Source organism: Bufo bufo, chromosome 3 (genome assembly GCF_905171765.1).
Source record: "Bufo bufo chromosome 3, aBufBuf1.1, whole genome shotgun sequence".
NCBI classification, from domain to species: Eukaryota; Metazoa; Chordata; class Amphibia; order Anura; family Bufonidae; genus Bufo; species Bufo bufo.
This window is the reverse complement of record NC_053391.1, coordinates 258,209,255-258,232,476: the sequence shown is the minus strand read 5'-3', so window position 1 is coordinate 258,232,476 and position 23,222 is coordinate 258,209,255. Positions and strand designations below refer to the sequence as shown.

The 23,222-nt window shown below is 42.9% G+C and overlaps 1 protein-coding gene across 1 annotated transcript in view; it reads left to right on the top strand.

Moving 5' to 3' along the window:
* PIFO (primary cilia formation) overlaps positions 1-23,222 on the top strand; it is an 84,948-nt gene that overhangs the window by 16,906 nt on the left and 44,820 nt on the right. Inside the window, exon 4 of the mRNA XM_040421881.1 lies at positions 1,892-2,025. Coding sequence (XP_040277815.1) covers positions 1,892-2,025 — 134 coding nt within the window. The remainder of the gene's footprint in view (positions 1-1,891; positions 2,026-23,222) is intronic.

The window sequence follows — 23,222 nt, the reverse complement described above, 5'->3', positions numbered from 1 at the left end:
GCCGAAGATGCAATAAGGCTAGGTCTACACGATGACATTTGTCGCGCGACAATAAGTCGCGCGACAAATAGGGCGCAACATTTGTTGCGCAACATTTTGTTGCACCAATGTCGCGCGACAATTTTTATAATGGCAGTCTATGGTGTCGCACTGCAACATGCGACATGCTGCGACTGCGACGCAACAGTCGCAGAAAAATCCATCTCGATGGATTTTCTGCGACTGTTGCGTCGCAGTCGCAGCATGTTGCATGTTGCAGTGCGACACCATAGACTGCCATTATAAAAATTGTCGCGCGACATTGGTGCAACAAAATGTCGCACGACAAATGTCGTCGTGTAGACCTAGCCTTAATTAGGAAGCAGATGCCTCTTAAATAAGGAGCATCTATGACCCTCTGTGTGCAAAATATTCACATCCATCCCAGCTGGGGGCTGGCATAGACTTCAGCTGTAATGTAAGCCAGTTTCTGGCGTAAATCATAGAAAATCTGACATGCTGCGGGCGGCTCTGCCCCCTGTAACTAAGCCCCACCCACCTTCTCACCACTTCAGAAAAGTAGCAAGAGCCACAAAAGTAACAAATTATGGCACAAATATGGCAATAAAGTGTTGATAAAACTCACTCTAAGTTTCTTCTTGCTGTCTTAGGGTGGGTTCACATGACATATCCTTTTTTTTTACAATGTAACTCTATGGTGAACTGATACCACTGTGTGGCATCATTCTGAGGCATCCATTTAACATATACTTTTTTTGTATACGTTTAAATGATGGTAAAAACGTGATGTGACCCCAGCCTTAGCAGTTCTCATGATGAAATGCCAAAATTACTTTCAGATTAAAGGGCTTCTGTCACCCCACTAAACTCTTTTTTTTTTTGTGTACTTATAATCCCTATCCTGCCATATTGCCATACATTATGTTATTAATAATTTTCGTTCAGTAGATTTAACAAAAAACTTACTTTTATGATATGCTAATTACCTTTCTACCAGCAAGTAGGGCCGGCCCTGTCAGCATTTCAAAAATTGCGCGCCTGTGTTGATTCGGCGCAGGCGCTCTGAGATAAGGAGGCTCGCCTCCTCAGCACTCCCTCAGTGCGCCTGCGCCGATGACGTCTTCTCTTTCGGTGACGTCATCGGCGCAGGCGCACTGAGGGAGTGCTGAGGAGGCGAGCCTCCTTATCTCAGAGCGCCTGCGCCAAATCAACACAGGCGCGCGATTTTTGAAATGCTGACAGGGCTGGCCGGAGGAGGAGATCGCGGCTGGCCCTGTCAATCAACAGAAGGAGGGGGCGGTTTTCTGCGGCTGCTACCAGCAAGTAGACGCCCTACTTGCTGGGAAAAAAGGTAATTAGCATATCATAAAAGTTTTTTGCTAAATCTACTGAACGAAAATTATTAATAGCATAATGTATGGCAATATGGCAGGATAGGAATTATAAGTACACAAAAAAAATAATGAGTTTAGTGGGGTGACAGAAGCCCTTTAAGAACTAAGGATATATGTAGACGGTACATATTATAGGTGGATTTTTGTGCAGATTTTCATGCCGAAACTCTGTAGCATAATACAGTACCAATAATTAGATTCAATTTTTCAAAATTTCATCTACAGTGTGGAAATTTTTTGTGCAGAAATTGAACTGTTGAAATACACAGCATGTCATTTTTTTGTGCCGATTTTCAGTGACTATTTTATCTATTTCAATGCAAAGGGTGAGATCTGGAGCAAATCCACATCACAATCTGCAAGTAACACATATTCACCTGTGAATTTGGTGCACAAAATCCACATAAACTACACTGCTGTGTGCATATACCTTAATGATGCTGTTATATGTTCCCAGATTTTATTCATGCTCTTAGTAAACCTGTTGTATTTTCTAGCTGCAAACGCCTAGTCCCGCAGAATATCAGGCATTCTGGTCCAGAGAACATGCATTCTCACCAAGCTATGCGCCTTTTAACATCAAAGCTGTACGATTTCCAGAGAAGAAGACGAATATCATTTTAAACCCTAGGTAATATCTATTTGTGACTAGAAGAAATGTGTGCCATAAATACTACAAAAAGAAAATATCCTAGGTGATACAAATTAGGTATTAATTGGCTTTTGCTGTAAACTAATAAGAATATGTTCACACATGGCAGGTACATTTGAGGACAGAAAATCCACAGTGTATTATTGTATCAATTAAGTTGATGAAATTTTAATAAAAATCCACATAGAAATTGACATGATGCAGATTTCAAGAGGCTCTGTCAGCATGATCAACCCCATTATACTAGGCATACTACAGCCCTGATCAAAAGTTTAAGACCACTTGAAAAATGACAAAAAATCATATTTTACATTGTTGGATCTTAACAAGGTTCCAAGTAGAGCTTCAACATGCAACATGCAAGAAGAAATGAGAGTGAGACAAAACATTTTTTGGGCATTCAATTAATTGAAAATAACGATTAAACTGAAACAGGCTGTTTTTCATCTGATCCAAATTTTAGGACCACATGCCTTTAAAAGGCCAAATCTGTGCAAAGATGTGGTTTCATTGTCATTTTCTGTCAGGCAGTCACACGATGTGATGGCAAAGGCAAAAAAAACTCTCCTTTGGAACGTGGTCAGGTTGTTGAACTGCATAAGCAGGGTCTCTCACAGCTTGCCATCGCTGCTGAGGTGGGACGCAGTAAGACAGTCATTTGGAATTTCTTAAATGATCCTGAGGGTTATGAAACAAAAAAGTCAAGTGGACCCGTCAAGACACTGGACGATCCTCGACTCAAATTAAGGCCCTTACTGGTGCTGACTTTCAGCCCCATAACCATCAGATGGCATCTGAGACTGAAAGGGCTTCAAAAACAAAAAACTTCTTCCAAAGACCTGGTCTCCTTGAACGCCCACAGAACTGCTCGTTTGGACTTTGCAAGAGAGCACCAAACATGGGACATTCAAAGGTGGAAGAAAGTTTTATTCCCTGATGAGAAAAAATTTAACCTTGATGGTCCTGATGGTTTCCAACGTTACTGGCATGACCAGCAGATCCCACCTGAGATGTTTTCTACGCGCCACAGTGGAGGGGGCACCATAATGGTCTGGGGTGCTTTTTCCTTCAGTGGAATAATGGAGCTTCAGGAAGTGCAGGGGCGTCAAATGGCCGCTGGCTATGTCCAGATGTTGCAGACAGCATTCCTCATGATTGAGGGCCCTCGTCTGTGTGGTAACGACTGGGTTTTTCAACAGGACAACGCTACAGTACACAATGCCCGCAGGACAAGGGACTTCTTCCAGGAGAATAAGATCACTCTTTTGGCCCATCCTGCGTGTTCCCCTGATCTAAATCCAATTGAGAACCTTTGGGGATGGATGGCAAGGGAAGTTTACAAAAATGGACAACAGTTCCAGACAGTAGATAGCCTTCGTGCGGCTGTCTTTACCACTTGGAGAAATGTTCCCACTCACCTCATGGAAACGCTTGCATCAAGCATGCCGAAACGAATTTTTGAAGTGATAAACAATAACGGCGGAGCTACTCATTACTGAGTTCATGTTTGGAAGTTGGATTTCTGTTTTGGGGGTTTAGTTTTTTTTTGGAGGTGTGGTCCTAAACTTTTGATCAGCTGAAAAACAGCCTGTTTCAGTTTATTCGTTGATTTCATTAAATTGAATGCTCAAAAAATGTTTTGTCTCACTCCCATTTCTTCTTGTTTCATGTTGAAGCTCTACTTGGAACCTTGTTAAGATCCAGCCATGCTAAATAAGATTTTTTGCCATTTTTCAAGTGGTCTTAACCGCCTCACGTCCGCCCATAGGATATAAACGTCCTATGGGTGGACGTCTATTTCTGACAGCACGTTTTAAAACGTCCTGTCAGAAATAGCAGCTGCACGCTAATCGTGCAGCTGCTGATCGGGTTGCCCGCTGTCAGTGACAGCAGGGCAACCCTAAGACAAGGCAGGGACAGTGCCCAGGTGTCCCTGCCTTCACGATCGCTGCAGACACAGCGCTCACCGAGCGCTGTGTCTGCAGAGCAGGAAGCGCTGTGCGCTTCCTGTTCCGGCCCGGCGGTCACATGACCGCCGGGACGGAGAGTGCAGGGGCTGTGTGAGGTCTCTCAGAGACCTCGATCAGCCCTGCTGTGAGGCTGTACAGCGCAGGATTGCTGCTGTACAGCCTCTCTAGGGGTGCATTTGTCCTGTAACTGGGGCTACTATCTCAGCCCCAGTTACAGGAGAAATCAACTGTGAAAAAAAAAAGAAAAAGTGAAGCAAATGTCCCCCAGAGGTCTTGTATGACCTTATGGGGACGAAAAGTGTAAAAAAAAAATAAAAAAAAATAAAGGGTTGAAAAAATAAAATAAAATAAAGTTTCACATGTAAAAAAAAAAAAAGTTCCCAAGTTAGGATAAAAAAAAAAAAATTAAAATAGAAAAAATAAAGTAAAATAGACATATTTAGTATTGCCGCGTCCGTAAAAACCAGCTCTATAAAAATATCACATGACCTAACCTCTCGGATGAAACACCGTAAAAAATAAATAAAAAAAAAACGGTGTCAAAACAAGCAATTTTTGCCACCTTTGCATCACAAAAGGTGCAACACCAAGTGATCAAAAACGCGTATGTCCCACAAAATGGTACCAATAAAACCGTCACCTCATCCCGCAAAAAATGAGCCCCTACATAAGAAAATCTCTCAAAAAATAAAAAAAACTATAGCTCTTAGAACATGAGACACTAAAACATAATTTTTTTGGTTTCAAAAATGCTATTATTGTGTTAAAGTGAAACAAATAAAAAAAAGTATACATATTAGGTATTGCCGCGTCCGTAAAAACCAGCTCTATAAAAATATCACATGACCCTAACCCCTCGGTGAACACCGTAAAAAATAAATAAAAAAAACTGTGTCAAACAAGCAATTTTTGCCACCTTGCATCACAAAAGGTGCAACACCAAGTGATCAAAAACGCGTATGTCCCACAAAATGGTACCAATAAAACCGTCACCTCATCCCGCAAAAAATGAGCCCCTACATAAGAAAATCTCTCAAAAAATAAAAAAACTATAGCTCCTCAGAACATGGACACATTAAAACATAATTTTTTGGTTTCAAAAATGCTATTATTGTGTAAAACTTTAATAAATGAGAAAAAGTATACATATTAGGTATCGCCACGTCCGTAACAATCTGCTCTAATAAAAATGTCACTTGACTGAACCCCTAAGGTGAACGCTGTAAAAATAAATAAATAAAACAGTGCTAAAACAAACCAATTTTTTGTCACCTTGCCCCATAAGTGTTATATTGAATGATAAAAAAATCATATGTACCCAAAAAATAGTACTAATAAAACTGGCACCTTATCCCCTAGTTCCAAATGGGGTCACTTCTTGGGAGTTTCTACTGTAAGGGTGCATCAGGGGGCTTCAAATGGACATGGCATCTAAAAAACCATGTGGAGTTCCTTTCCTTCTGCGCCTGCCGTGTGCCCATACAGCAGTTTACGACCACATGTGGGGTGTTTCTGTAAACCGCAGAATCTGGTAATAAATATTGAGTTTTGTTTGGCTGTTAACCATCGATGTGTAGAGAAAAAAATTGATTAAAATGGAAATCTGCCAAATAGTGAAATTTAAAAATTTGATCTCCATTTTCCTTTAATTCTTGTGGAACGCCTAAAGGGTTAACAAAGTTTGTAAAATCGGTTTTGAATACCTTGAGGGGTGTAGTTTTCTACAATGGGTCATTTATGGGGGTATCCACTATGTAGGCCCACAAAGTGACTTCAGACCTGAACTGGTCCTTATAAAGTGGGTTTTGGCAATTTTCTTAAAATTTTGAAGAATTGCTTCTAAACTTCTAAGCCTTCTAACGTCCTAAAAAAATAAAATGACATTTCCAAAATGATGCCAACATAAAGTAACATATGGGGAATGTTAAATAATAAATATTTTATGAGGTAACACTTTCTGTTTTAAAAGCAGAGAAATTGAAATTTTAGAAAATTGCGATTTTTTTAAATTTTTGGGTAAATTTGGATTTTTTCATAATAAAGGTGAAATATTTTGACTCAAATTTATGACTATCATGAAGTACAATGTGTCACGAGAAAACAATCTCTGAATGACTTGGATAAAAAAAGGCGTTCCAAAGTTATACCACATAAAGTGAGATATGTCCGTTTTGCTAAATTTGGCCTGGTCAGGAAGGGGCAAAGGGCCCAGAGGGAAGTGGTTAAACTTTGGATCAGGACTGTACCTGGTAGGGCTCATCATGTTGATTAAAACTATACTTTTCTTATATGCCTTTCTGCTAAATAGCTGCAGAGAAATATGTGTGTTATTCATATACAAATGAGCAGGTGGGTCTGAAACCTTAAAGCACTGCTTTGTAACACCCCCTGTGCTCTGCGCACTCTCTCCTACCCTTTATTGACAGTGCTAGACATGAACATGCTGGGAGCATAACTGTATCCTAAAGCTGTGTCCTAGCATGTGCAACAGAAGCCTTCCTCCAGGGCCCTCTATATCGCATCCCAGGTGGTAGTAGGAATGCTGAGTGGTGTAGTGTGGCCTAATGTCTCTTTATGTGTGTCACTGGTGCTCCTACCTGGATACTGCTGGACCCCAGGTTTTGGCTCCAAAGCAATAAATATGGGAAATAGTTGAGGGATTTTGAAGAAATAACTTGAGTCCAGACTTTGAGATGAAGTTCTACAGCAGCTTTACTTTGAATAAATGTTTCTTCCAACAGCTTACAAGATTTTTCTTGGTTCCAGTAGGCTTTAGCATTAAACTGGCAGGCAAACTCAACTCTGCTATCATCATCATCTTTCTCTCACTCTGCTGTACTGACAGCTGGCTTGGTAACTTTGATTCTTTTTATGCTGCACTTGTCTCTGTGGTCGGAGTTTAGTTTCAGCCGAGGAACTAATTTCCGGCTCCTGAGGCTTCTTATGCTTCAGCCTCCCTGGACAGCTCTGGCTGGCATGGGCACGTCCAGTAGAGATGTGCCCCTGCACACCCTTCCCCTTGCAGGGAGAAAACTAAACTCCAAATCTAACTGTCCCCACTCTTTCTTCAGGAAATAGGACTAGCCCACTTCCCTACAGAGGGGGGTTAGAATGGAAAGTTTTATTCTATCTAAGATAGCTGTGTCATGTTTGTTGCCACCTGCTGGTGAACCAGGCACTAACATGAACAGTTACATAACTTATTAAAATGCAGTGTTGAGGGACCTGGAAATAAATATATAGGTGACATACAGGTTAGACAATAAAAGATAGAAGCAAGGTGCAGAAGTGGTAACACTACTTTGGGATGGTACATACCCCCTTACTTAAAACTAAGCCACCCTTGGCTATTGCTTAGGTCTGCTCTAAGGGTACCCAAGGGGAAATTAGAGTGCTGCATGAGACTATTTTCTATTACATACATACATAACTACCACTAGGTTTCCTGCCCGAATGAGTAGGTGTCCATTCACAGTTGTCCCTCTTGGTAATAACCAGAGAACCAAAAGACGGCATAAAGCGCTCAAATACTCCCGATGTGGAAACTGAGCCCTACTACCACTGGAAACATGGGGGTGTCATGTACTGTAATCCTCCATGATAAATGAAATGCCTGCAAACAGAAGGATGGCTTCATCCTGTAATCCCTTCGCAGCACCAAGGTCTACAAAAAGCTTTTCGCACGGTCACCTTGATGACTAAACCATAGCTAAACATATTTCCTTAAGGCTACACACAAGGCCTTAGGACATCTAGGCATACATAAACACACATTTATCAGCAGCGGGGTTACCTTTGACGTTGTTAGACCTTGTGACCTACCAATTGGTCCCCCTTGTGTAGCAATACTACAGTACCATGCCTAGGCTTTTTAAGCTTACACAAGGTAACATAAGACCATTAGTATTAACTAGTGTTGAGCGCAAATATTCGAATAGCGAATATTAATCGTAAATATCGCAACTTTGCAAATATTTCGAATATAGTACTATATATTCGATATATCGAATATTCGTCATTTTTTTACATCTGAAAACATGATTCCTCCCTGCTTCTTTCTTGTGGGTCAATGAGTCATTGGCCCACAAGCAACTTAAGCAGGAAGGAATCATGTTTTCATATGGAAAAAAAATGACGACTATTCTAAAAAACAAATATATAGCAATATAGGGAATATATTCGTTATTTAGAATATTCTTTTTTTTTTTTTCCAATCTGTACAGTTGTTCGCATACTCCTCCCCGACAAGTGTCCCCGTCACCATGGGAACGCCTGTGGGTTAGAAAATACAATCGGATCTGAGTTTTCCCTGAGATCGTGAAGTGGAATAACTACACATTTAAAAAAAAAAGACGAATATTCTAAATAACGAATATATTCGCTATATTGCTATAACTTTGTTTTTTAGATTATTCGTCATATTCGTCATATTCTGAAACAAGAATATATAGCAATATAGCGAATATTCATAAAATACACATATAATATTCGTAATATTCTAAAAAACTAAGTTATAGCAATATAGCGAATATTCGTAAAATACACATATAGACTGCAATTTAGCTAATATAGTGCTATAATCTTTTTTTATAGTCTAATTTTTTTTTCTCTTCTGAACTTCAGATTTAGAAAATATGTACACTATAAAAAAATACTATAGCACTATATTAGCTAAATTGCAGTCTACATGTGTATTTTACGAATATTCGCTATATTGCTATAACTTTGTCTTTTAGAATATTTGTCATATTCTAAAACTAGAATATATAGCAATATAGTGAATATTCGTATAATACACATATTAGAAATAGCCATTGCCAACCAATAGGAAAGTTGTCATATACATTTAAAAGAAAATTGCAATACGCGAATAATTAAATCGCATATTATTCGCGATAAATAGAATAATGAGATCATATAAGTAAGGTGCTAACTGTCTGGCTAACAATATTATTGTACCAAAGTCCATTTAAAAGTGCATCATAGGTCACATTATGGTACCCAAAATAGAGTCCGGACAATGGGCTAAAGTGCTTAAACGTTGCTAAAATTTTAAAACATCAGTGCAAAAATATTATGCAAATACAGAAAGCAGATAATTTTCACATCAGAGACCGCAAAGAGCTCAGTTATAAGTTTGAGTCTATTTTTTGGATGCTGGCTTGTTAAGTGGACCAAACTGGAACAAATAGTGCAAGAGTCATTTGTAATTCAAATGAGGTATGATATCAAATAGCAGAACTCTTTAAGAAAAAGGGGGTTCCCACTTAACCTGAGAAGGGGGAAAAAGGAATTGGCGCTGTTAGATAGGCGGAGTCCTAACAAAGCATGTCCATTCAGATAAGGGCCAAACAAGGGCAACAGAACAAAAAGATGGCCAACACGTCGTCACCCTTTAGGAACAGTTCATGATGTGGCTCCGGTTAGTCCATGATGTTTATTTTTCTTTATTTTCAGAAGGGAAGCTTCTTAGAGGAGGTATCTGAAGTCCTCCTCGCTGCTAGAACTGCTAAAGCTCATCAGAGGGAGCACCTGCCTTTTGTAAGTGAGACAGGCTGCGCTGGTGGAGCTCCACTGCCCTCTAGTGGAGGCATTTGGTTTTGAGCAGCTGATCACACTGCAATGGCTGCAGCCACTTCTTTCTTTAAATAACCGGAACCTCCTGCCGAGGTAGGAAAACTAAGGATGCAGGGGCTGTGGTAGTTGGGCCTCAGCTGATGGTGACGGGAACCGGGGACCTTTTGCTGCCGCCGACACCATCTTCCAGGGCAATTGGTAGTTGACAACCGTGGGGTTGTAGGAAAAAGCGGTGGTCACTTGGTACCCCAGCTGGAAAGTAGATAGCGGTGGCAGACCCAGGATGAGTGGCTCTTGCTGTGGCTGCGGCTTCTCATAAAATCGGAGGACCCTCTACGCGGTCTCCTGGAGCTCAGCTACTGGCATAGGGACCAGGGGCTTGGACAAAAGTGTCACCCCGGTAGCAAATGTTCCCTTAAGAGAGCTCATGGGGGTGTACTCGACATAATCCCCCGCGTACAGACTATGGCGGGCCTGGGGCAGGTAGGGGCATTTTACAGACCTGCGGCCTTCGAAGAGCTCCTCGCCGTCTTCATCGTCCGTTAGGAAGCCACTGCCGCACTCGATGGAGAACCATAGGACGGTCCCCGGCGTCTCTCCAGTTGTGGATCCCCCGACCGTGCGTGGTCCAGGACTTGCACCACCCAATCCTCGACAGCCTTCTTATAATCCCACATCGTCTGGGCATGGACTGTGACCTCCAGTGGAACCATGTGGTTCAGCTGGGCAGCAGGCTGGCTCTTCCTGGGTGGCGGAGTGGAGGCTTCAGCCACCTCCGCTGTGGCACCTCACTTCTTCCAGGGCAGCTTGCACTTCGGGCTCATCGCCCCATACCATCTCTCCCCAGTTAGTGTCACCGCCAGTTCTGTGAGAAAGTCTGTTAGACGTTCTTCTCTACCTCTTGCATGAGGTTCTTTGTTTTGGTTTCACTTTGTCATCTCTTCTCCCAGCTGTCACCTATTTACACGAATTGTCTCCCTTTATATTCCCTCCCATACTGCCTCACTTTGCGGTTTATACTTCTTCCTGGATGAGTTGTTCACTGCTGGAGGCTGCTACTGCTGATTCCTCAGATAAGTCCCTTTCCTTTATTTGTGTTTCCTTGCTGGCTTGATTCTAGGTGACCCTGATTCCGTCCGTATTAAGTGCAGGGAGCCGGTGGTCATGTCCCCTCACTATTATAGGGTTTTCAGGTGTCACACAGTATAAGGTACGTGGGCATGCAATCGTCTACCATAAAGACCTTTGCATGGGCATAGCAGTCAGGGAGAGCTCTAGGGGTTTTATAGGGCTCACCCATATGCTCCTTAGTTTGTGATCAAGCCAGTCGGAAGTTTATTTATAAGTTCTAGCTTTCTGCAACACCATCCGTGACATTATAAACCGCCATAACCGTCTTAAGCATGGATCCGGTTTCAGCCTTGATTGACCGCATGCAAGGTCTTTCGCTGGAGGTAGCAGATCTCCGTAAAACTGTGTCTCAGTTTTAGGTGACCGATTCTGCTGGCGTTCATGGAGTTTGTTCCGAGCCTAAGATCTCACTTCCGGATACGTTCTCTGGGGGTAGTGAGAATTTTGTTCGCTTTAGAGAGGCTTGCAAACTCCAATTTCGCCTACTTCCCCATTCCTCTGGTGATGAGGAGCAGAGGGTGGGGATCATCATCTCGCTGCTCAGGGATAACGCTCAGTCTTGGGCCTTTTCGCTGCCGGTGGGGGCACGGCCCCTCCGATCGGTGGATGAATTTTTTGTAGCCCTTGGGCAGATATATGATGACCCGGATCGTATTGCTCTGGCTGAATCTAAACTGCCAGGGTAAACAGTCCGCAGAGATATATTGTTCAGAATTTCGGAGATGGGCAGCTGATACTGGTTGGAATGATGCTGCACTCCGAAGTCAATTTTGCCATGGTCTTTCGGAAAGATTAAAAGATGCATTTGCTTTTCATGAGAGACCAGCCTCGTTATAATCTGCCATGCCTCTAGCTGTTCGTATTGACAGGCGTCGTAGAGAGAGAGAGGAGACTACTCCTTCCTGTCATATTCAGTCCAAGGACAGTGGGGCTGTCTCATTCAGTGCGCAGGGGTCTCAGTCTCTCTTAATCCCCTCTTCTTCGTCTTTGTCATTTATTTGGCAAAAGATTCAGGGTAATCTGAAGAGGATGAGTGAGAGATATAAGCGTGTGGCGGATAAGAGACGTGTGCCTGATCCAGACCTGAATGTGGGTGATCTGGTGTGGTTGTCTACAAAGAATATCAAACTGAAGGTTCCCTCCTGGAAATTGGGTCCTAACTTTATTGGGCCTTACAAGATCTTGTCCGTCATCAATCCCGTTGCCTTCCGTCTTGATCTTCCTCAAGATCCATAATGTTTTTCACAGGTCCCTATTAAAACCTTATGTCCAACCCACTGTACCCTCCTCTTTGCCTCCTCCTCCGATTGTTGTTGATGGTAATCTTGAATTTCAGGTCTCTAGGATTGTGGATTCTCGCATTATCCGCGGTTCTCTCCAGTACCTCGTTCATTGGGAGGGTTATGGTCCTGAGGAGCAGATGTGGGTCCCAGTGGTGGACATTAAGGCTACTCGTCTCATCAGGGCTTTCCATAGGTCTCATCCTGTGAAGGTGGGCTCTGAGTGTCCGGAGTCCACCGTAGAGGGAGGGCTACTGTCACCACCAGTTCTGTGAGAAGGTCTGTTAGACGTTCTTCTCTACCTCTTGCATGAGGTTCTTTGTTTTGGTTTCACTTTGTCATCTCCTTTCCTTCTCCCAGCTGTCACCTATTTACACTAATTGTCTCCCTTTATATTCCCTCCCATACTGCCTCACTTTGCGGTTTATACTTCTTCCTGGATGAGTTGTTAACTGCTGGAGGCTGCTACTGCTGATTCCTCAGATAAGTCCTTTTCCTTTATTTGTGTTTCCTTGCTGGCTTGATTCTAGGTGACCCTGACATATTCAGTCCAAGGACAGTGGGGCTGTCTCATTCAGTGCGCAGGGGTCTCAGTCTCTCTCAATCCCCTCTGAGGAGGAGGCCATGCAGCTGGGTTTGCTTGCCTCTTATAGTAGAGGATTCAGCTCTCAGAGGAGGGTTTGTTTCTGTTGTGGGGGTATAAATCATTTGGCTAATGTTTGACAGAAAGAAAAAAACCCTCTAAAAACTTTCCATTTGCTACTATTGGCAAGGTTGATGTGGAAATTGAAGGTTTGCCGTTTACTTGTAGTTCCTGTTTTCTCCTACCTGCCAGGGTGGCGCCAGACAGCAAAAACATTGTTTGTGAGATTTTTGTAGATAGTGGAGCAGCTGTCAATCTCATTGCTAATCAATTTGCAATAACGCATGGTTTCCAGGTATGCACTTTGGAAAAGGATATACCTGTTTTTGCTATCGATTCCGCTCCACTTTCTCAAAGATCGTTAAAGGGCATAGTTCACAATATCCGTTTGACTGTGGGTGACGCTCATGTTGAGGATATGTCATGTTTCGTCTTAAGCGGATTACCTACTCCTCTAATGTTGGGACTACCCTGGCTCACTAAACATAACCCCACCATTGATTGGCAAGCAAGTTAAATAAATGGTTGGAGTGAGTTTTGCAGAGAGAATTGCCTCACGGCGTCTCTTTCAGAGGTTTCTACCAAGACTGTGCCATCTTTTCTCTCAGAATTTTCAGATGTGTTTTCCGAGAGTGGTGTCCAGGAGTTGCCCCCACACCGGGAGTACGACTGCCCTATTAATCTTAACCCAGGCGCCAAACTGCCAAAATCATGTTTATACAATCTCTCCCAACCTGAAAGAGTCGCCATGCGTACTTATATCTCTGAGAGCCTGAGAAATGGACACATCCGACCCTCAAAGTCACCTGTTGCCGCAGTTTTATTTTTTTTGTTAAGAAAAAAGATGGTTCTTTAAGACCTTGTCTGGATTTCAGGGAGCTGAACCATATCACGATTCGTGACCCATATCCGCTTCCTCTGATCCCGGACCTGTTTACCAGATTGTTGGGGCTAAGGTTTTTTCTAAGTTGGATTTAAGGGGGGCATACAACCTGGTCAGGGTCAGGGAAGGGGACGAATGGAAGACGGCCTTCAATACCCCTGAGGGTCATTTCGAGAATTTGGTTATGCCCTTTGGTTTGATGAATGCTCCGGCCGTCTTCCAACATTTTGTGAACAGCATTTTTTATCATTTAATGGGGAAATTTGTACTGGTGTATCTAGATGACATTTTGATTTTTTCTCCTGATTTCAAGACTCATCGAGACCACCTACGTCAGGTCTTGCTGACGCTGTGGGATAATAAATTGTACGCTAAACTGGAAAAATGTGTGTTTGCGTTACCGGAGATTCAATTTCTTGGTTTTCTTCTCCCCGCTTCTGGTTTTTACATGGACCCTGAGAAGGTCAGCGCTGTGCTTGATTGGGAGCTTCCTGAGAATCAGAAGGCGCTGATGCGGTTTTTGGGTTTTGCTAATTATTACAGAAAGTTAATTTTGAATTATTCCTCTGTTGTTAAGCCACTCACTGATATGACTAAAAAGGGGGTTGATTTTTCTTTGTGGTCGGTAGATGCGCTTAAAGCCTTTTCTACTATCAAAGAGAGTTTTGCTTCCGCTCCCATTTTGGTACAACCTGATGTCTCTCTACCGTTTATTGTTGAGGTGGACGCTTCTGAGGTGGGTGTGGGTGCGGTCTTTGTGAACCGAGAGCAAGGCAGGTGGTTTGACTCCGCAACCAGAAAAGAGTGCGTACGCAGAAGTCAAGATTAAGAAAATTGCATTTACTATAAATTAATAAAAGCAGGTTAACAATGCAGTTACAGCGGTAAAGACAAGCAAAATATTCAAAACAGTATAAATAATACAAGTTAAATACTGCAACAAATTTCACCTTTGCTGTATCTGTATTCGCAGTGCGGACACTAAGAAATAATAGTCCCAGAAACTATCCCTAACTGACCCTAACGTTGAAGCGGGTGCGCACCCCCCTTATCCCAGTGGTCCAAGTGGAGCGCTTACAGTTTGTGCAAGTGCACGGTGGGGCCCGATGTCGTCCTTTTCCTTTAACCAGCGCAGGATCCGCACCAAAGAAGTCCTCCTCAGCAGGCCGGAAAACCAGTTGAAAATAATCCAGGATTATTACAGTTACTGTCCGGTACCTCGACAGCACTGTGAGTCTCTACTGTTTGGGGCAATGCACTCAGCCCAATGTCGGCTCCACAGGTTAGTTGCTGCACACAGTCCTTTTTAATTTGGCTTCACTAAATGCATGGTTTCTTTGTACTCCATCCATCTCTAGACCGAAGTTCACACAGCTTGGCTGTACAGAGAAGTCCTTTAGTATCTCCACACACGTCTTACACAACACAGAACTTGTTTTCTATCTTGCCAATATGGCGGCAGCTGCAGTTCCCGTCTCTCTTCCTCCTTCTTCCTGCTCACACTGAGGCAGGCTGACATCATAAGGGGCATGTCACTTCAACACTTAGCTGCTGCCTTAAAGAACCAGTGTCACAGTAATACACTTTCTCTATGGTAAACTCCAATGCAAATTGGTCCTATGCTGCCATCTACTGACCAAACAAATACTGCAGGCATTTTACATTAAATTTTAACACAGTTTACTAGGATAATGAAACTTAGAGACATTACATGACTGTTCCTTACATCTTATCTCAGGGTCCCTCTCCTGCCAAATGGCGACCGTGTGCCTTTTTCTCAAGGAAACTCTCCTCTGCAGAGAGAAATTACGATGTGGGAATTGTTGGCCATCAAATTAGCTTTTGAGGAATGGCACCATTGGTTAGAGGGAGCCAGACTCCCTATTACCGTGTTTACAGACCATAAGAATCTGGCCTACTTGGAATCGGCCAAGCGTCTGAACCCGAGATAGGCCAGATGGTCTTTGTTCTTTTCTAGGTTTAATTTTGTTGTTACGTTCCGCCCTGGGGTTAAAAATGTGAAGACGGATGCCCTGTCACGTTGTTTTCCGGGAGGGGGGAACTTTGAAGACCCGGGTCCCATTTTGGCTGAAGGGGTGGTCGTCTCTGCTCTTTATCCTGATTTGGAGGCAGAGGTTCAGGCAGCCCAGGCAGAGGCTCCTGATCTTTCTCCCCCTGGGAGGTTGTTTGTGCCTCTCGCTTTACGACACAAGGTTTTTAAGGAGCACCACGATACTGTCCTTGCTGGGCACCCGGGGAGTAGAGCCACAGTGGATCTCATTGCTCAGAGATTCTGGTGGCCGGCTCTTCGTAAGACGGTTGAGGGTTTTGTGGCAGCCTGCGAGACCTGTGCTCATGCCAAGGTCCCTCATTCACGGCCATCGGGTTCTCTCTTCCCATTACCCATTCCTTCCCGTCCTTGGACGCATCTGTCCATGGACTTCATTACGGACCTGCCTCGTTCCTCGGGGAAGACTGTGATTCTGGTAGTAGTGGACCGCTTTAGCAAAATGGCGCATTTCATTCCCTTTCCTGGGTTACCCAATGCTAAGACGCTGGCGCAAGCGTTTGTTGATCACATTGTTAAATTGCATGGCATTCCTTCAGACATCGTTTCTGATAGGGGCACGCAATTTGTTTCCAGATTTTGGAAGGCCTTCTGTTCTCGCTTGGGGGTTCGGTTGTCGTTCTCTTCTGCTTTTCACCCACAGTCGAAAGGTCAGACCGAACGCGTCAATCAGAATCTGGAGACATATCTGTGCTGTTTTGTGGCGGAGAATCAGGAGGATTGGTGTTCTCTTTTGTCCCTTGCTGAGTTTGCTTTAAATAACCATCGCCAGGAGTTATTTAAAGCAATTTTTTGGTGCATATGGGTTTCAGTTTGGGACATTCTCTGGAGAGGGGTCTTCTGGTTTACCTGATGAGGAGAGATTTTCCTCGTCTTTGTCATTTATTTGGCAAAAGATTCAGGGTAATCTGAAGAGGATGAGCGAGAGATACAGGGAGTGCAGAATTATTAGGCAAGTTGTATTTTTGAGGATTAATTTTATTATTGAACAACAACCATGTTCTCAATGAACCCAAAAAACTCATTAATATCAAAGCTGAATATTTTTGGAAGTAGTTTTTAGTTTGTTTTTAGTTTTAGCTATTTTAGGGGGATATCTGTGTGTGCAGGTGACTGCTACTGTGCATAATTATTAGGCAACTTAACAAAAAACAAATATATACCCATTTCATTATTTATTTTTATACCAGTGAAGCCTATATAACATCTCAACATTCACAAATTATACATTTCTGACAGTCAAAAACCAATACAAAAAACAAATCAGTGACCAATATAGCCACCTTTCTTTGCAAGGACACTCAAAAGCCTGCCATCCATGATTCTGTCAGTGTTTGATTTGTTCACCATCAACATTGCGTGCAGCAGCAACCACAGCCTCCCTACACTGGTCAGTAGAGGGTACTGTTTTCCCTCCTTGTATATCTCACATTTGATGATTGGACCACAGTTCTCAATGGGTTCAGATCAGTGATCAAGGAGGCCATGTCATTAGATTTTCTTCTTTTATACCCTTTCGTGCCAGCCACGCTGTGGAGTACTTGACGCGTGTGATGGAGCATTGTCCTTGCATGAAAATCATGTTTTTCTTGAAGGATGCAGACTTCTTCCTGTACCTCTGCTTGAAGAAGGTGTCTTCCAGAAACGGCAGTAGGACTGGAGTTGAGCTTGACTCCATCCTCAACCCGAAAAGGCCCCACAAGCTCATCTTTGATGATACCAGCCCAAACCAGTACTCTACCTCCACCTTGCTGGCGTCTGAGTCGGACAGGAGCTCTCTGCCCTTTACCAATCCAGCCACGGGCCCATCCATCTGGCCCATCAAGACTCACTCTCATTTCATCAGTCCATAAAACCTTAGAAAAATCAGTCTTGAGATATTCTTGGCCCAGTCTTGACGTTTTCAGCCTTTCTTACCTTGGCCATGTCTCTGAGTATTGCACACCTTGTGCTTTTGGGCACTCCAGTGATGTTGCAGCTCTGAAATATGGCCAAACTGGTGCAAGTGGCATCTTGGCAGCTGCACGCTGACTTTTCTCAGTTCATGGCAGTTTATTTTGCGCCTTGGTTTTTCCACACGCTTCTTGCGACCCTGTTGACTATTTTGAATGAAACGCTTGATTGTTCGATGATCATGCTTCAGAAGCTTTGCAATTTTAAGAGTGCTGCATCCCTCTGCAAGATATCTCACTATTTTGACTTTTCTGAGCCTGTCAAGTCCTTCTTTTGACCCATTTTGCCAAAGGAAAAGGAAGTTGCCTAATAATTATGCACACCTAATATAGGGTGTTGATTCCATTAGACCACACCCCTTCTCATTACAGAGATGCACATCACCTAATATGCTTAATTGGTAGTAGGCTTTCGAGCCTATACACTGGAGTAAGGACAACATGCATAAAGAGGATGAATGTGGTCAAAATACTCATTTGCCTAATAATTCCTGCACGCAGTGTATAAGCGTGTGGCAGATAAGAGAAACGTGTGCCTGGTCCGGACCTGAATGTGGGTGATCTGGTGTGGTTGTCTACAAAGAATATCAAACTGAAGGTTCCCTCTTGAAGTTGGGTCCTAACTTTAGTGGGCCTTACAAGATCTTAGTCTGTCATCAATCCCGTTGCCTTCCGTCTTGATCTTCCTCAGACTTGAAGATCCATAATGTTTTCACAGTCCTATTAAAACCTTATGTCCAACCCACTGTACCCTCCTCTTTGCCTCCTCCCTCCGATTGTAGTTGATGGTAATCTTGAATTTTCAGGTCTCTAGGATTGTGGATTCTCGCATTATCCGCGGTTCTCTCCAGTACCTCGTTCATTGGGAGGGTTATCGTCCTGACGAGCGGATGTGGGTCCCAGTGGCGGACATTAAGGCCACTCGTCTCATCAGCTTTCCATAGGTCCTCCTCCTGAGAAGGTGGGCTCTTGGAGTTTCCGGAGTCCACCACGTAGAGGGAGGGGTCTCTGTCACCGCCAGTTCTGTGAGAAGGGTCTGTTAATGTTCTTCTCTACCTCTTGCATGAGGTTCTTGTTTTTGGTTTAACTTTGTCATCTCCTTTCCTTCTCCCAGCTGTCACCTATTTACACTAATTGTCTCCTTTATATTCCCTCCCATACTGCCTCACTTTGCAGTTTATACTTCTTCCTGGATGAGTTGTTCACTGCTGGAGGGCTGCTACTGCTGATTCCTCAGATAAGTTCTTTTCCTTTATTTGTGTTTCCGTGCTGGCTTGAATCTAGGGTGACCCTGACTCCGTCCGTATAAGTGCAGGGAGCCAGTGGTCGTGTCCCCTCACTATTATAGGGTTTTCAGGTGTCCACAGTATAAGGTAACGTGGGGCATGCAATCGTCTACCATAAAGACCTTTGCATGGGCATAGCAGTCAGGGAGAGCTCTAGGGGTTTTATAGGGCTCACCCATATGCTCCTTAGTTTGTGATCAAGCCAGTCGGAAGTTTATTTATAAGTTCCAGCTTTCTGCAACACCATCCGTGACAGTTAGGCCTGAGAGGACGAGCTGCTCTTGTGGTACAAAAAGAACATACTGCAAAGGGAAAAAAAAAAGGGCTAGTCAGCACATCCCAATGCACAAGTGCACGTTGCTATGGCTGAAAACATAACATAAAACATACAATGCAACAGCACTCTGCAAACCAAATAAAGTACAACAATGTAACATATTGCTAATGCTATGCTTATAAATTAGAGATGCTTGGCAAATACATTTTGTACAAAATGATCTGTGCCCGTCTGTCACACGTCAAGGCGATCTCTGTAAGATGGAAACCTAACACTAAGTTCACCTGTTATGTGCCATGGTAGCGACCATGAAGTTCAGGGGGTGTAGGTTCCGCATGCATCCTGAACCCCCATTGAATTTTATCATTTTGGTGCCAAATGGCCTCCTTTGAATCCAGGGACTACAAGTACCGAACATGCAGTGAACTTAGTGTTAGTTCCCGTCTTACAGAGATCGCTTTGACGTGTGGCAGACGGGCTCAGATAATTTTGTACAAAATGTATTTGCCAAGAATCCTCTAATTTGAAAGCATAGCATTAGCAATATGTGTCACTTTATGTGCTAATAGCTTTGAAACACTTTTACTATCCAAGCCATTATTTTCTCGTGACACTTGTACTTCATGATAGTCATGAATTTGAGTCAATATATTTCACCTTTATTTGTGAAAAAATCCCAAATTTACCAAAACTTTTAACCCCTTAAAACTCAGCCCTAGTTCACCTTAAGGACTTGGCCATTTTTTGAAAATCTGACCAGTGTCCCTTTAGTGCTGATAACTTTAAAACGCTTTGACTTACCCAGCCGTTCTGAGATAGTTTTTTCGTCACATATTGTACTTCATGACACTTGCTAAAATTGGGGTCAAAAAAGTTAATTTTTTTGCATAAAAAAATACCATATTTACCAAAAATGTGGAAAAATTAGCAAATTTCAAAGTTTCAGTTTCTCTACTTCTGTAATACATAGTAATACCCCCAAAAATTGTGATGACTTTACATTCCCCATATGTCTACTTCATGTTTGTAGCATTTTGGGAATGATATTTATTTTTTGGGGATGTTACAAGGCTTAGAAGTTTAGAAGCAAATTTTGGCAATTTTTATGAAATCTTCAAAATCCCACTTTTTATGGACCAGTTCAGGTTTGAAGTCACTTTGTGAGGCTTACATAATAGAAACTACACCCCTCAAGGTTTTCAAAACTGTTTTTACAAACTTTGTTAACCCTTTAGGTCTTCCACAAGACTTCATGGCAAATGGACATAAATTTTATGAATTTAGATTTTTTGAAAATTTTCCAATATAATACATTTTTTCCTGGAAAAAAACAAGGGTTAACATCCAAACAAAACTCAAAATGGGTTGCCCTGATTCTGTAGTTTGCAGAAACACCCCATATGTGGTCGTAAACTACTATTTGGCCAACCGGGAGGACATAGAAGGAGGGGAACACCATATGGGTTTTGCAAGGCTGATTTTGCAGGACTAGTTTTGTTTATACCATGTCCCATTTGAAGCCCCCTGTTGCACCCCTAGAATAGAAATTTAAAAAAAAAGTGACTCCATCTAAGAAAGTACAACCCCTCAAGGTGTTCAAAACTGGTTTACAAACTTTGCTAACTCTTAGGTGTTCCACAAGAGTTAATGGCAGATGGAGAAACAATTTCGAAATTTCTATTTTTTGGAAGATTATCCAATATAATCATTTTTTTCCAGGAGTAAAACAGGTTAACTGCCAAAACAAAACTCAATAGGGGTTGCCCTGATTCTGTAGTTTGCAAAAACACCCCATATGTTGGTCGTAAACTACTGTTTGGCCAAACGGAGCACATAGAAGGAGGGGAACACCATATGGTTTTTGGAAGGCAGATTTTGCAGGACTGGTTTTTGTTTATACCATGTCCCATTTGAAGCCCCCAGTTTGCACCCCTAGAATAGAAATTTCAAAAAAGTGACTCCATCTAAGAAAGTACAACCCCTCAAGGTATTCAAAACTGGTTTTACAACTTTGTTAACCCTTTAGGTGTTCCACAAGAGTTAATGGCAGATGGAGAAACAATTTAAAAATTTCAATTTTTTGGAGAACTTTCCAATATAATCAATTTTTTTCAGGAGTAAAACAAGGGTTAACTGCCAAACAAAACACAATGTGGGTTGCCCTGATTCTGTAGTTTGCAAAAACACCCCATATGTGGTCATAAACTACTGTTTGGCCAAACGGGAGCACATAGAAGGAGGGGAACACCATATGGGTTTTGGAAGGCAGATTTTGCAGGACTGGTTTATTTTATACCATGTCCCATTTGAAGCCCCCTGTTGCACCCCTAGAATAGAAATTTCAAGAAAGTGACCCCATCTAGGAGACTACGGGATAAGGTGGTTGTTGTTTTGGGACTATTTTAGGGGTAAATATGATTTTTGGTTGCTCTATATTACTCTTTTTTGAGGCAAGGTAACAAAAAATTTAAATTCAAAAATTGTTTCTACATTCGCTATTTAGTTTGTGAACACCTAAAGGTTAACATAGTTTGTAAAGTAACTTTTGATACCTTGAGGGGTTTAGTTTCTTAGATGGGGTCACTTTTTTGGAGTTCTAGTCTAGGCTACATCAGGGGGGCTTCTAATGGGACATGGTGTAAAATAAAAAACAGTCCATCAAAATCTGCCTTCCAGAAACCATAGGGAGTTCCCTTCGTTCTATGCCCTGCCGTGCGGCTATATAGCCATTTACGACCACATATGGGGTGTTTCCGCAAACTACAGATCAGGGCAATAAATATTTAGTTTTGTTTTGCTGTTAACCCTTGCTTTATTTACCGGAAAAAAGGATTCAAATGGAAATTTTGCCCAAAAATGGGTGTTTTGGACACCGTTTTTTTTATTTTATATGTTTAACACTGTTCATTCCGAGGGGTTTGATCAAAAGTTATTTTATAGCGACGACTTTTACGCACGCGACGATGCCCAATATGTATGGCTCTCAACTTTGAGACACTAAGCAGGGCATCCAAAAACTGCGCCCTCCAGATGTTGTAAACTACAATTCCCAACATGCCCTGCTGATGGCTTGTAGGTTGTCTAGGCATGCGGGAGTTATAGTTTTTACAACATCTGGAGGGCTGCAGTTTGAGATGTCTTGCACTAAAACTAATATTTTTTGGGGGGAAAAAAATTGTTTCCGTGTCTCCAAAGTCTGAGAGCCATAGTTTTTTATGTTCTCTAGTGGACTGTTGGGGATTATAAAAATTTAGTACTCCATGGAAGTGTGATACTCCCTGAGAGCAATCGATAACACAGAGGCCCGATGATCGGGGCAACGTGTCGCACTGAGTGGTGGTGTCCTTCCCTATCCCTCTCCTGCGACACACTCTGCACATTTTTGGGGTTCGTCCCTTCTTTCCATTATGGGGGCCCACACCTGGAAAGTGTTGGCCAGGGACGATCCGGGCGCCTCCAGTTCCCGAGGTACTCCGGCCTGCTCTTTCCCGGTCCGAAAAGATCAGGGCCTTGAGGACTGCCTCATAGAACTGGAGGAATGTCCCTGTGCTGCCAGCGCTTCGGATAGTACAAAAGAGTTGTACATGGCAACCTGCACCAAGTAGACCGCAACTTTTTTGTACCATGCCCGGGTTTTGCGCATGGCGTATATGGCTTGAGGACTTTATCAGAGAGATCAACTCCTCCATATACCGATTGTAGTCGACGATACAATAGGGCTTGAGGACCGTTGCCGCGGTACTTCGCACAGGGACAGGGGTGGTGCTGTTACCATGGATTGTGGACAGTACAAGGACATCCCTCTTGTCCTTATACCTGACCAGCTACAGTTTCCACTGGGTAAGGGCAACGGGTCTCACCCCTGGGGATAGGTACCTGGAGGGGGTAGGCAGGGAGGCCGCGTTGATTTTTCCGCACGGTCCCACAAGCGAACGTGGATCTGGCGGCAAGGGACCTGAACATGGGAATGCTGGTATAAAAGTTATCCACGTACAAGTGGTAACCGTTATCCAGCAGTGGGTACATAAGGTCCCACACGAGTTTCCCGCTAACACCCAGAGTGGGGGGACATTCTGGGGGTTGAATACGGGAATCTCGTCCCTCGTTCA